The 14,675-nt window shown below is 41.4% G+C and overlaps 1 protein-coding gene across 14 annotated transcripts in view; it reads left to right on the top strand.

Annotated features, from left to right (window-relative positions):
* FGGY (FGGY carbohydrate kinase domain containing) overlaps positions 1–14,675 on the top strand; it is a 457,075-nt gene that overhangs the window by 281,627 nt on the left and 160,773 nt on the right. For all 14 annotated transcript variants that reach the window (XR_001886587.1, XR_001886588.1, XM_017877238.1 and 11 more), the window contains one exon: positions 7,893–8,000. Coding sequence is in view for 12 of the 14 variants with exons in the window: in XM_017877238.1 (XP_017732727.1) it covers positions 7,893–8,000 (108 nt within the window). In the remaining 2 variants the exon portion in view is untranslated. The remainder of the gene's footprint in view (positions 1–7,892; positions 8,001–14,675) is intronic.

The raw sequence follows: 14,675 nt of genomic DNA, 5'->3' as shown, positions 1-14,675 counted from the left end.
ATAACATAAGGGATTTCATGAGACAAAAAGGTAAAAGCTAGATCAGACAGTCTCATATGTAGTGGCAAGCTGCTCAAGGACTTTAGTAAGGGAAATGATAGAATTAGATTTGTGTGTTAGAAAGATCATTGTGGTGGAGGTATGAAAGATTCTCTGAGTGAGGCTTAAGAGAGTACAGGGTGGAGGACACTATTTGAGTCAGGGAAACGAGTTTAATCCAGTTTCATCACCCTCGTAATAACCCAAGCAAGAAATGATGAAGGGCTGGACTAAAGTGGTGGCAATAGTTCGAAACAGGAAGACATGTTTGAAAAATATTTGACAGAGCACTGTGACCTATTGTCAGATGAGAGCGATGAATGATCAGGAAGTCAAGAATGGTATCCTGAGACAGAGACACATCTGATGTGTCAAAAATATAACGTGCCATCCTTCATCCCAGAGCTACAGAACAAGGCATGTGGATTAGCCATCCAGGTCAAAGGTCCCATGTGGAGCTCACGAGCAAGGCCTGAGTGTGGGATAAAAATTGTCATTGCACAAGTAGGACTGGATGAGCTGACCCTAAGAGATGTAGGGAGTGAGATGAACATGGGGGAGAATCCAGGAGGGAAGAGAAAGAAGAGCCTACCAAAGAGATGAAGCTAAAAATGAGTAGAGGCTGGACCTGCACCAAGCTCTTTGGACACCAGACTTTTCCACTGTCCCAAAAAGGAGTAGAATTTAGCCGTCTGTGGCTTAACGTGCCTTGAGAGCATACTGTGTCCTAGGATCTTTATATACATTACCCCATCTAGGACTTAGACACAGCTCTGTGGTCAATGAGATGATCCCCATCAACAGATAAGGAAACTGAGTCTCAGGTCAGCAAATGACCTAACCAGAATTACCCAAGTTTGTCTGACTGCTAAGTCTGTGCTCATGTTACTAAATCATGTGTCTGCCTTTAAGATAAGATATAACTCCTCACTATTTCATGGGAGAGGCAGACATTAACAGCTATTTACAATTCAGTCTGAGAAATGCAGAAATAAAGGTGAGTGCTGAGAGCCCCCATTCATAAACAAAATTCTCTATGCTTTTTTTTTTTCTTTTGGTACTGTGTGGTGATCTAGGAGTTGGCTGGATTGTGTACAAATGGTTTTTCTCTAGTAAGACGATAGCACAGTCCATTTGGAGGGAGAGATGAGCCACCACGGAAATACCCGGTCCCACACATGCCTGTGGCTACCCTCTAAAATTCCCAACCTGGCCGGAGGCATTCAAAACAAAACCTCCTATTCCCTCCCAGGACGACTGGCGCCTGGAGCCTGCCTCTTGCCCCTGCCAGAGGCTTAGGCCAGCCTCAGGGTGATGGCGTTGCAGGCAGGCAGAACAAATGGAGCTGGAGCAGCTCCCCTCTCTGAGCCCAGTCATCTCTCCCAGAAGAGGTGTGAGCAGGCTTCTGGGCTTTGTCACCACAGGGAAACTCGGCTGACGGGCACATTGCCTTAGATGAAACTAAGCCAGTGGCATGCACTCATTGAGCCAACTTGGGCATCGACACAAAGAGAGGCAGGAGCACATGGAAAGAGGCTTCTAATCCCAGCTCCATCATTTCTGATCTTTATGATCCTGGACAATTTGCTTATCCTCTTCATCCCTGTGTCTCCAGCTATAATATGGACTGACTGTGTTTGACTCTGTAGACTGTCAGGGTAACTCTGAGTCTGAATACAAACGTACACCTACAAGTCACTTGATACCTGGGTTATGTCCCAGCCCATACTGAATTCCAAGTCCCCCTAGATTGTAAACTTCAGGAGGACAGAGACTACATCACTTACTTGCTGGCTCTGATGTCTGTCTTTCTATATCTTTTCATGTTTAAAACAGTAGTTTGAACTCAATATGTATCCAATATATATTTACTGAATACTTAATCAGCTAATGTAAGATGTTTTAGACAGTAGCCATTAAATACAACTCATGAAGTTGACAGAAAAACCCACAATAATCTTGGCCACAGGTTATGGAGCACAGCAAGTACTAAGGGTACTACCAATAGAACAAAGTGAGTACTTCAAGAAGCTCCAGGATTTAGCCCAAGACAATCCCATGAAGTCCAGGCCATGTGAGGGCAGAGTCTATGTTGAAATAGCTAGCTAAAGAGTTCTGATTGACCAGCTGGGCTGGAATGACTCAACTTCATGAAATCTTAGAAAACCTCAAAGACAAAAGAGATATTAAACATTTCTAGTCCAATCAATTGATTTTATAGCTGAGGAGAGCTAGTTATAGAGAGGGAAATAAGTTGGTGGTTCATAATTTGGATCCTGAAAGCCTTCCTCTTCTATTTACTAGCTATTTGACCTCCTGCAGCTTCTATTTCCTCATCTGTGAAGTAAGTATGATAGGACCTCTCTCATTGGGTTGTCATGAGTATTAAATGTGATAATATAGGTGAAGAGCCTAGAAGAGTCTGTAGCATATGATAAATGCAGATAACTCTTAGCAATGACTATTTTATTATTTCTATGTGATTTATTATTATAATTATTAACTGATATAAAGGCTCTTTTCAATGGTTTTTTTTTCCCAACCGTAATTGTTTTAAAATTGGATTTTTGAGAATCAGTAGGATCTGTTGAGGCAAAACTATACCCATCCTTCAAACCACATGATCTTTTATTTAAAGAAAAATGCAGAACTTTCTATGGAGCTCCCTGAAATCAAAATGTGTGCACAGCTTCGTGACTCTGAGCCTTGTCTACATAGCTGTTTCTGCCTGGGCTGCCCTTCCTCTCTGCCCAAGAAAGTATGTCCTCCTCGTTCAAGACCTTGCTTCAAGGTGGCCACCTCTGTGAAATGCTTACTCTTTTCCCAGGCAGTGAATTATTCCTTCCTTTGGGCTCGTACTGCACTCCTCTCTTACCTTTTTATAGCACTTGCCATGTTTTGTTGTTATTTTTTTATTTCTACCTCGCTGCCCTGTCTGATTAGGAACTCCTTGAGGAAAGGAACCATGCCACTTTATTATTATTATTAGTAGTAGTAGTAGTAGTAGTAGTAGTAGTAGTAGTAGTAGTAGTAATATTTTGCCTTATTTTTATAGCCTTATTGAGCTCAGTGTCTGACATACAGCATGCAAACAAATGTTTTTATTTGTTGTTTTGAAGTTTTATAATGATATTTGTATTAGACACAAAGAGTACACCAAATGTCTAAGTACAGTTTAAACAAAATACCAAAATGAACACCAGTATTCCCACCACCAAGCCTATGAAAGAGAATACTACCCATACCTTTTAAGTGTAAGTTTTTAACTATATAAGTAAATAAATGTTACCTGTTTTCTTAATTTTGCTTAGTGTTCTAGCTCTTTGAGGTAATTTCGAATCTTAATTTGAACACATAAGCTATTTTTCCAAGCATTAGCATCTGAAAATATAAGCTTTTCTTCTATATCATCTTCTACTCCATTATTAAGCATGTTGACTAAACTAAGACCAAGGACAAATCTAGAGACCCCCTTACATAGTTGTGATTACTATTGCCTGTGGCTGTTCAGCCAGTCACCTGACTATTCCATCATACAAGCTTCATTTCAAGGAGAGCTAACATTTATTTGGTGTTTAACATATAATAAACCATTTATATGTGACAGCTTACTTAATCTTTACAAAAGTCCTCTAGCATTCATGCATTCCTCCCATTTTGGAGTTGAGGAAACTGAGGCTCAGAAAGGCTACCTTACTTAAGATCACCTGGCTGAGAATTGGGCAGAGTCAGGACTAGAATCACGATGGGCCTTTGTCCCGACCCCTACTTTCTCTTCTATTGTTCACTGGTGTATCAGGGAACACCTAACAAAAACTTTTTAAGAAATGAAGATTCCCTAACCCACTTGTCATCAAGGCCAGAAGGTTATGTTCACTTTGAGTAAGTCTGTGTTGGCTCTAATGGCCCTTGCTTTCTGTTCTTCAAAACAGATGAAACACTCAAAGAAGTAATGGTAGCCTAAAATTAAGACTATAATTTGGCAGAGACAAATATAGAGCCTGATGCCTGACTGCCTTCAGTTTTTGTAATACTGGGCGTATTATTTAACTCTCTGCCTCAGTTTACATATCTGTACAATAGGAATAATAACAGAATTTTCCCTTAGAATTACTGTGAAGATTAAGTGATTTAATACCTGTAATATGCTTAGAATCCGGCCTTTACTAAGTACACAGTAAGTCTCAGCTATTGTTGTTGCTGCCAACAGTACCGTTATTACTGGGAAGTCAGTGTCCTGCATGGACACCTGTCATCAATGTGGTATGATGAGCTCCCCTTCTTTAGGGTCATGGAGCAGCCTCCAGGCCAAGACAGCCATCAGCATAGAAGGAGCTTTCACAAAAACATTTTTAAATATTTAGGTTTGTTGCAAAAGATTAAATGACACATAAATACACAAGTGTGCATTCTTTTTCTCTCTCCCAAAACAAACCAGGAAATCCTAGATTCTTCTAAGAACACAGGGTTTGAAAGTGACTAGAAGTACTCTTTGTTTCCTTGCTTTACACAGGATGTCTGAGGAGAAGCATGTGCTATTCCAGATGAGTGGCCACAAAAAGAGGTCAACTCAAAACTTTCTCCCTGGACAGAGCCAAGCAAAATCATCCTCTGACATTTTGGAGCAGCAAAGCCATAATCTTCTAATGAAGTCTTGCTGCAGCCGATGCAGTAACATCCCCAAATTGTGGGACAGGGGATGGGAAGAAGGGAAGTGACGTGTATCCTTCCTAAGCAATTTATGCATACAAGTAAAGAGCATCATCATAGAGTTTGAGGTCAACATCTGCCTCAGTTTAAATCCCATCGTGGTCGTCCATGTACTAACCATGGACAACTTACACCTCTCGGGGACTAATCTCTCAAATGGGGCCGGGAGTTCTGGAAGCAGGGGGGTGCAAGACACAGAATGAGACGATTTGGCTTTGGCTCTACCTGTGCAAACCCTGGGTCCTAAGTGGTAATGAATATGAACTGCCTCACTTACCTCAAAGAAGCTCTGGGACTTAGGAAAGAAATTTCTAGAATTGGCACCTGATAAAATTTTCACTAGGCAAATAAAGGCAGAGTGATGAAAATAAGTACCAGTTAGTATGCGCTCCTTGTGGCTGGAACATTCGCCATAGCTCACTCATGCATTCTTTCTCTCGCGCGCGTACACACCACACTCAAACTCACCCACCTGAATAATTTCCATGCATGTTTTAAATCTTAATTCATATACAGTTTCCTCGGAGAAGCATTCCCTGTCACCTAGACTGAATTAGTTACCTCACTTATGTGTTCTGTTAATACCTTTTGGCTTTCCCTCATTGATTTTCACAGTTGGTAATTACATATTTGTGTAATGATCTGATTAATGTTTGTCTTAAGATAGCCAGTTTTCCCAGCTTCGCTGAGACTGAGCTTTCCAGAAGGCAAGACTTTCAGTGCTGAAACTGGGAAAGTCCTGGCCAAACCTGTGTAATTGGTCACTCTGGTCTGCTTCCCTCTCAAGATCAGATGCTCTGTGAGGACAGGACTATGCTCTTGTTCACCATTTATCTCTGTGCCTAACGTCTGTTGAACCAGTAAAGAAATGAATGCATATGTTAATGTAAGCTGAACTTACTTTTCTTATGAAAGCCTGTCTTTTTTCTCCCTGAGATTATTCTTTCTATTTTGATGTTAAAATGTTCCTTTTGAAAATTGTCCTTATTTGACAAAATTTAAAGTTGACAATGTTATGCTGTTTTTGTTTTTTGCCTTCCTTCACCCCCTTCCCATTCTGGGGTTGGAAATCCTACTGATTCGTGGAATCTCTGGTTTAGTAAAGAGATAACCAGGGTAGCTGAGGTCAAGACAATTAAATAAGGTCTGTCCCCATGCTACAATGCTAGTAATCACTTCTGTATCCTTTGGGCCTAGCACATTACCAAGCACATAGTAAGGGCTGAGTAAATATTTGTGAAATATATAAATGAATAGATTCTCTGCCCAACCTCAAGACCTGCTGGAATACAACTTGTATGCCTAACTCCCTTTTCTTCCCTACCCTCTAGCTAAATATTTCTGTGACCATAAATGTGACATCAGCATTCCTTACTGCTGAATAGATGAGAAGCATGTACCACTGTAGATGAGTGAACACATGGTCTATCCCCACCTGTTCTAGTTCGTCTGTTTACATGCTTTCCTTACAGTTGAAGGGACTGCTATGGTCTGTTTAAAAAAAAAAAAAAAAAAAAAAAAAATGGCACTATCTTGATTACTGAGAGCACCTCTCTTACCCACATGGCTTTCTTCAGGCTCTTCCCTCTACCTGGAATGCCTGTTTTACTTTAGCAAAATCCTACTAGTCTTTTCAAACTTAGTTTATGTTCCTTTCTTTTAAGAAGCCACCTCTGTACCATTCCACTTGTCAAAATAAAATGAGAATAAGGAAAATTTGAAAGTTTACTATCTTACAAAAAGTACAGATTGCCATCAGCAAGACTTCAAGTGGTAAGAAGTTCACCTTATGGCAGTTACCGTGCAGTTTATGAAACATTAAGGAGAAAGTATTTTGACCTTTTTAGTCATTGGCTGTTATGTGTTAACATTTTTTTTTTTCAGGGCAAACAGGACTGTTTAAACTGATTTGTTTATAGCTGATTGATTTAATTTTCCTGAATCATGCTGACAAGGACCTAAAGCTTACGTTTTAATTTCATCAAATTACGCTGACAGGGGGTAAAGCTTATGTTTTATGCTTTGTTTATGAGAGCTAGCAACTCAGGGAAATCAAAATGACTGAAGTTTTACTACTTGATTCTGGGCAGTTGGCCTTGGGTTATATATCTAAATGGTGGCCTCTATCTTTGTATAATCTTTAGCACATTCCTCACCTCCTGTGCCCATCCACAATATTTTGTATTTTGTCTTTACCATCTCATGAACCACACTATATTCTATTTGTCTATTTATTTGTATAGCTCCTCCACTAGATGGGAGCTTCTGGAAAGTAAGAACTCTGATTCATCTTTGTTTCCCCAGCACCAAATAGGGGGACGGGATTGTTAGTAGGTAGCAGTACATGTTTGTAAAAGGAAAGAAATATATCAGTTATTATTGTCCCCCAAATGCTAAGTTACAGACAAATACAAAACCTTAGTGACAAACAACAGTAGACATTTATTTTTGCTCACTAGTTTGTTGGTTGGCTAGGTGAGTCTGATGATCTGGGCTGGTCAATACTGATTACCTAGGAATATTTGCTGGTGTTGCCTGGGTTCTTTCATATATCTGGGAAATCACCTGAGACCACTGAACAGACTCAGCTCTGTTGCACATCTCCTGTCACCCAGCAGCGTGGTCAGGGCATGTTCTTGTGGCCCAAGTTTGAGGAGTGAAAGAACAGAAGCACACAGCCCTTTTGAGACCTAGGCTTGGAAAACTGGCCCAGTCTCACATCTGCCTCATTCTCTTGGCAAAACAAGTCACAAGACTGGCGTAGATTGAAGGGGTAGGGAGATAGACCCACATCTCAGTGTGAGGAGCTGCAAAGTCTCATTGCAAAGGGTGTTGACACAGGAAGCGTGGAGAATGGGGACCACCTTTGCAATCTCTGCCATAATGAGGGAGCCAACAGGGAAACACCTTATCAGTTTCCTTCCAAAATGATCATTTTTATTACCTTGACATTTAAATGAGTTTATCAGGAAAGTTTCTTAAAAAAAAGGAGCCATGGCCTTTCTTGGGAGAGAGTGACTTCCCCACCATAAAAGGCATTCAGTAAGAAGCTGAATTCCATGGTCATAGAAATATTAGGAGGAGAACCCTTCCTCTACCCCTGAGAGTCAGTGTTTTCACATATTTTCCATCTTTCTTTCCAGATCAGCAAAGACCCAATTTTTGTACCAGGCGTCTGGGGGCCTTATTTCTCAGCCATGGTACCTGGGTTCTGGCTGAATGAAGGTGGTCAGAGCGTTACTGGAAAATTGGTAAGTTGACACTTTTTCAATAGGGTCATGGATGTTTTTTATGTCATTGACTAGTCCATTTTGTCACATGACCTATATACCCAGTATCTGGAGGATTACAGACCCCTGAATCGGGGTTTACTTTCTCTTAGCGCACAGCTTAACATGTCGTACTCATGCAGCTTGTGTTGCTCAAGGAAGAAGTGTTACAGCAGGCAGTGATGACCAGCCCTTCTTCTTACCTGATCTTCCTTTACTTCAACCCATTTTTCTCAGAGTGATGAGAGTGGTATTCTACTCCGTGAAAATGACATGTTACTCCCCAGCCCAAATCCTTCAGTTTTCCCCATAGCCACTTGAGACATGGCTCAGATAATTTTCTGGCTACACTATACAGTTCATGGTCTATCCCCTCCAGTCCCACACATGTGCCTGTTATTTACACTAGATTGCCCTCCTCACAGCTTCTCCATGCCTCCTGTCATTGCACTTCTCTGTCCCTTTATACAGTCTACTTTCCCTGCTTGGGGAGTTCTTTACCATCTCAATGATTTTACTTGTCCTTTAAGATCCAACTCCAACTCTTAGCACACTCTGTTATTCTTATTAGTTACTAATCCCCTTTTCTAGAACACTCTGAGCCCCTTAAAGACAAGGGCCATACAGGACACAGTGGCTCATGCCTGTAATCCCAGCACTTTGGGAGGCTGGGGCGGGCAGATCACCTGAGGTCTGAAGTTCAAGGCCAGCCTGGCCAACATGTTGAAACCCCGTCTCTACTAGAAATACAAAAATTAGCCAGGCTTGATGGTGGGCACCTATAATCTCAGCTATTCAGATACTCTCCTAAGACAGGAGAATCACCTGGAATCTGGGAGGCACAGGTTACAGTGAGCTGAGATCGCACCACTGCACTCCAGCCTGGGCTACAAGAGCAAAACTCCATCTCAAAAAAAAACTCCACAAAATAAAGACAAGTTCTCTTTGTATCCAGCTTAGTGCCAGGTTCATAGAAGGGTACTTAATACAAACTTGTTGAATTATTAAGGCTGTCCAATAGGGGAGACAGAAGATTCATAAAAGTGAGATGAGTGCTATAACAGAAGTACACGGTACAGAGTTGGCACAAAGCTAGTTTAGGAAGCTCTTTACAGGGGAGAAGGCATTTGTGCTGAGCCCTAAAAGATAAATAAGGACAAACCAGGCAAAGAAGGGTACAGATAGTGGAATTGGTAGGAAACTTGTATGGGAAGAAAGACATGGAAGTGAAAAATAACAAGGCTAATTTGAGGGTAATGGCAAATAGTCCAGAAGTTCAGCTGTGGCACAAACTATTCTTAGAAGAATGGCTTACAATAAAAGTTAGAGAGCAGGGCAGAGGCCACATCTCTGTAAAACATGCTAAGGAATTGAACTTCGTCTAGCAGACCAAGGGGGAACCAGTGAAACGTTAGAAGAGTATGTGGACATATTCATATCTCAGTTGTAAAAATCTCTGCTTTGAAGCCATGAGGATAAAGGCCTGAGGACACATAACCAGAGGCAGGGAGATTAGTTTTAGTAGATTAGTCAACAGACAAAAAGCCACAAGGACTTGAATGAGGACAGTAATAATGATGACTGGGAGTTGAGGTCAAGAGATTGGCAGGCTTCTGAGAGATCAAATGTGGAATACAGACAAAGTGAGACCTAAGCTCGGTTACACACACTCACATTTACTGTTAAATTGAAAATATCTGCTTATGTTATGATCTGATTTGCCTACCAACTCTTCTAAATGTTCAGCCAATTAAAAATGATCTTATCCAAAGCTGGATGTGCATACAAATAACTGTTAATTTACATTTCTTAGTATAATGCTATTTTATACATGACTGCCTCAAATTCTCTTTCAAAGTAAATGGAAGCATAGGTGGGTAGATGGATTCAGAGCATGTTCTGTGCGATACTGTTGTGCCAGGCTACAGAAATGAATTAAATGAATTGGACCTCATCAGTCCCTGGTTTTAAGGAGCTCATACTTGGATGGGGAATCCCTGAGTATGAAATAAATCATGTTTGATTGGTCTCAGTAACCAATGCTAGAAAAGTTGAGAAGGAAGGCATCATCTATGGCTACAGTACAGTAGAAATGCAGACCATTTTATATTCTCCTATTTCAACTTGTGCGATGTACTTAGACAACTTATTTTATTTTCCTTTAAGTTCCAGGATACAAGTGCAAAACCTGCAGGTTTGTTACATAGGAATATGTGTGCCATAGTGGTTTTCTGCACCTGTCAACCCATCATCTATGTTTTAAGCCCTCCATGCATTAGCTATGTGTCCTAAAGCTCTCCCTCCCCTTGCCCCGACCCCCTGACTGACCCCAGTATGTGTTGTCCCCCTCTCTGTCCATGTGTTCTCATTGTTCAACTCCCACTTAGGAGTTGAGAACATGTGGTGTTTTGTTTTCTGTTCCTGTGTTAGTTTGCTGAGGATGTTGGCTTCCTGCTTCATCTGTGTCCCTGCAAAGGACATGATTCCTTTTTATGGCTGCATAGTATTCCATTGTGTGTATGTGCTACATTTTCTTTATCTAGTCTATCACTGATGGGCATTTGGGTTGGTTCCGTGTCTTTGCTATTGTAAATAGTGCTACAGAGTTCCAAGATGGCCAAATGGGAACAGCTTCAGTCTACAGCTCCCAGCGTGAGTGACACAGAAGACGGGTGATTTCTGCATTTCCCACTGAGGTACCAGGTTCATCTCATTGGGACTTGTCAGACAGTGGGTGCACCCAGGAAGCACAAGGGGTAAGGGATTTCCCTGTCCTAGCCAAGGAAAGCCATGACAGACGGTACCTGGAAAATTGGGACACTGCCACCCTAATACTGCACTTTTCCAGCGGTCTTAGCACACAACACACCAGGAGATTGTATCCCACTCCTGGCTCGGAGGGTCGCACGCCCACAGAGTGGGCTCACTGCTAGCACAGCAGTCTGAGAGCCAACTGCAAGGCGGCAGCGAGGCTAGGGGAGGGGCATCCATCATTGCTGAGTCTTGAGTAGGTAAACAAAACGGCTGAGAAACTCGAACTTGGTGGAGCCCACCGCAGCTCAAGGAGGCCTGCCTACCTCTGTAGACTCCACCTCTGGGGGCAGGGCATAGCTGAACAAAAGGCAGCAGAAACTTCTTTAGACTTAAACATCCCTGTCTGACAGCTTTGAAGAGAGTAGTGGTTCTCCCAGCATGGAGTTTGAGATCTGAGAACGGACAGACTGCCTTTTCAAGTGGGTCCCTGACCCCTGAGTAGCCTAACTTGGAGACAACTCCCAGTAGGGGCCAACTGACACCTCATACAGCCACGTGCCCCTCTGAGACAAAGCTTCCAGAGGAAGGATCTGGCAGCAACATTTCTGCAATACTTGCTGTTCTGCAGCCTCCACTGGTGATATTCAGGGTCTGGAGTAGACCTCCAGCGAACTCCAACAGACCTGCAGCTGAGGGTCCTGACTGTTAGAAGGAAAACTAACAAGCAGAAAGGACATCCACAACAAAACCCAATCTGTACATCACCATCATCAAAGACCAAAGGTAGATAAAACCACAAAGATGGGGAGAAACCAGAGCAGAAAAGCTGAAAATTCTAAAAATCAGAGCGCCTCTTGTCCTCCAAAGGAACACAGCCCCTCGCCAGCAACAGAACAAAGCCAGACGGAGAATAACTTTGATGAGTTGACAGAAGAAGGCTTCAGACGATCGGTAATAAAAGACTTCTCCGAGCTAAAGGAGGATGTTCAAACCCATCGAAAAGAAGCTAAAACTTTGAAAAAAGATTCGACAAATGGCTAACTAGAATAAACAGTGCAGAAAAGACTTTAAATGACCTGATGAAGCTGAAAATGATGGCACAAGAACTATGTGACATATGCGCAAGCTTCAGTAGCCAGTTAATCAAGTGGAAGAAAGGGTACCAGTGATTGAAGATCAAATGAATGAAATGAAGCGAGAAGAGAAGTTTAGAGAAAAAAGAGTAAAAAGAAACGAACAAAGCCTCCAAGAAATATGGGACTGTGTGAAAAGACCAAATCTACATCTGATTAGTGTACCTGAAAGTGACGGGGAGAAAGGTACCACTTGGAAAACACTCTTCAGGGTATTATCCAGGAGAACTTCCCCAACCTAGCAAGGCAGGCCAACATTCAAATTCAGGAAATACAGAGAACACCACAAAGATACTCCTCGAGAAGAGCAACCCCAAGAGACATAATTGTCAGATTCACCAAAGTTGAAATGAAGGAAAAAATATTAAGGACAGTCAGAGAGAAAGGTCGGGTTACCCACAAAGGGAAGCCCACCAGACCAACAACGGATCTCTTGGCAGAAACGCTACCAGCCAGAAGACAGTAGGGACCAATATTCAACATTTTTAAAGAAAATACTTTCCAACCCAGAATTTCATATCCAGCCAAACTAAGCTTCATAAGTGAAGGAGAAATAAAGTCCTTTACAGACAAGCAAATGTTGAGAGATTTGGTCACTATCAGGCCTGCCTTACAAGAGGTCCTGAAGGAAGCACCAGATGTGGAAAGGAACAACCTGTACCAGCCACTGCAAAAACATGCCAAATTGTAAAGACAATCGATTCTAGGAACAAACTACATCAACTAACGAGCGAAATAACCAGCTAACATCATAATGATAGGATCAAATTCCCACATAACAATATTAACCTTAAATGTAAATTGGCTAAATACTCCAGTTAAAAGACACAGACTGGCAAATTGGATAAAGAGTCAAGACCAATCAGTGTGCTGTATTCCGGAGACCCATCTCACATGCAGAGACACACATAGGCTCAAAATAACGGGATAGAGGAAGATCTACCAAGCAAATGGAAAACAAAAAAAAGCAGGGGTTGCCATCTTAGTCTCTGATAAAACAGACTTTAAGCCAACAAAGATCAAACGAGACAAAGAAGGTCATTACATAATGGTAAAGGGATCAATTCAACAAGAAGAGCTAACTCTCCTAAATATATTGCACCCAATACAGGAGCACTCAGTTTCATAAAGCAAGTCCTTAGAGACCTACAAAGAGACTTAGACTCCCACACAATAATAATGGGAGACTTTAATTCCCCACTGTCCACATTAGACAGATGAATGAGACAGAAAGTTAACAAGGATATCCAGGAATTGAATGCAGCTCTGCACCAAGTGGACCTAATAGACATCTACAGAACTCTCCACCCCAAATAAACTAATATACATTCTTCTTAGCACCACATCGCACTTATTCCAAAGTTGACCACATAGTTGGAGGTAAAGCACTCCTCAGCAAATGTAAAAGAACAGAAATTATAACAAACTCTCTCTCAGACCACAGTACAATCAAACTAGAACTCAGGATTAAGAAACTCACTCAAAATCGCTCAACTACATGGAAACTGAACAACCTGCTCCTGAATGACTACTGGGTACATAATGAAATGAAGGCAGAAATAAAGATGTTCTTTGAACTAGTGAGAACAAAGACACAACACAACAAAGAATCTCTGGGACACATTTAAAGCAGCGTGTAGAGGGAAATGTAACACACTAAATGCCCACAAGAGAAAGCAGGAAAGATCTAAAATTGACACCCTAGCATCACCTTTAAAAGAACTAGAGAGGCAAAAGCAAACACATTCAAAAGCTATCAGAAGGCAAGAAACAACTAACATCAGAGCAGAACTGAAGGAGATAGAGATACGACAAATCAATGTATCCAGGAGCTGGTTTTTTGAAAAGATCAACAAACTTGATAGACCACTGGCAGGACTAATAAAGAAGAAAACAGAGAAGAATCAAAGAGCTGCAATTAAAAATGATAAAGGGGATATCAACACCAATCCCACAGAAATACAAACTACCAACAGAGAATACTATAAACACCTCTATGCAAATAAACTAGAAAATCTAGAAGAAATGGACAAATTCCTGGACATATACACCCTCCTAAGACTAAACCAAGAAGAAGTTGAATCCCTGAATAGACCAAGAACAGGCTCTGAAATTGAGGCAATAATTAATAGCCTACCAACCAAAGAAAGTCCAGGACCAGACGGAGTCACAGCTGAATTCTACCAGAGGTACAAAGAGGAGCTGTTACCATTCCTTCTGAAACTATTTCAATCAATAGAAAAAGAGGGAATCCTCCCTAACTCATTTTATGAGGCCAACATCATCCTGATACCAAAGTCTGGCAGACACACAACAAACAAAGAGAATTTAGACCAATATCCCTGATGAACATCGATGCAAAACTCCTCAGTAAAATACTGGCAAACCGAATCCAGCAGCACATCAAAAAGCTTATCCACCACGATCAAGTTGGCTTCATCCCTGGGATGCAAGGCTGGTTCAACATATGCAAATCAATAAACATAATCCAGCATATAAACAGAACCAAAGACAAAAACCACATGATTATCTCAATAGACGCAGAAAAGGCCTTCGACAAAATTCAACAGCTCTTCATGCTAAAATCTCTCAATAAACTGGGTATTGATGGGACGTATCTCAAAATAATAAGAGCTATTTATGACAAACCCACACCAATATCATACAGAATGGGCAAAAACTAAAAGCATTCCCTTTGAAAACTGGCACAAGACAGGGATGCCCTCTCTCACCACTCCTATTCAACATAGTGTTGGAAGTTCTGGCTAGG

This window comes from Rhinopithecus bieti, unplaced genomic scaffold (assembly GCF_001698545.2).
Source record: "Rhinopithecus bieti isolate Rb0 unplaced genomic scaffold, ASM169854v2 scaffold_6380, whole genome shotgun sequence".
In the NCBI taxonomy this organism is placed as follows: domain Eukaryota; kingdom Metazoa; phylum Chordata; class Mammalia; order Primates; family Cercopithecidae; genus Rhinopithecus; species Rhinopithecus bieti.
The sequence above is the reverse complement of the archived record's forward strand: the minus strand, read 5'-3'. Positions and strand labels throughout refer to the sequence as shown.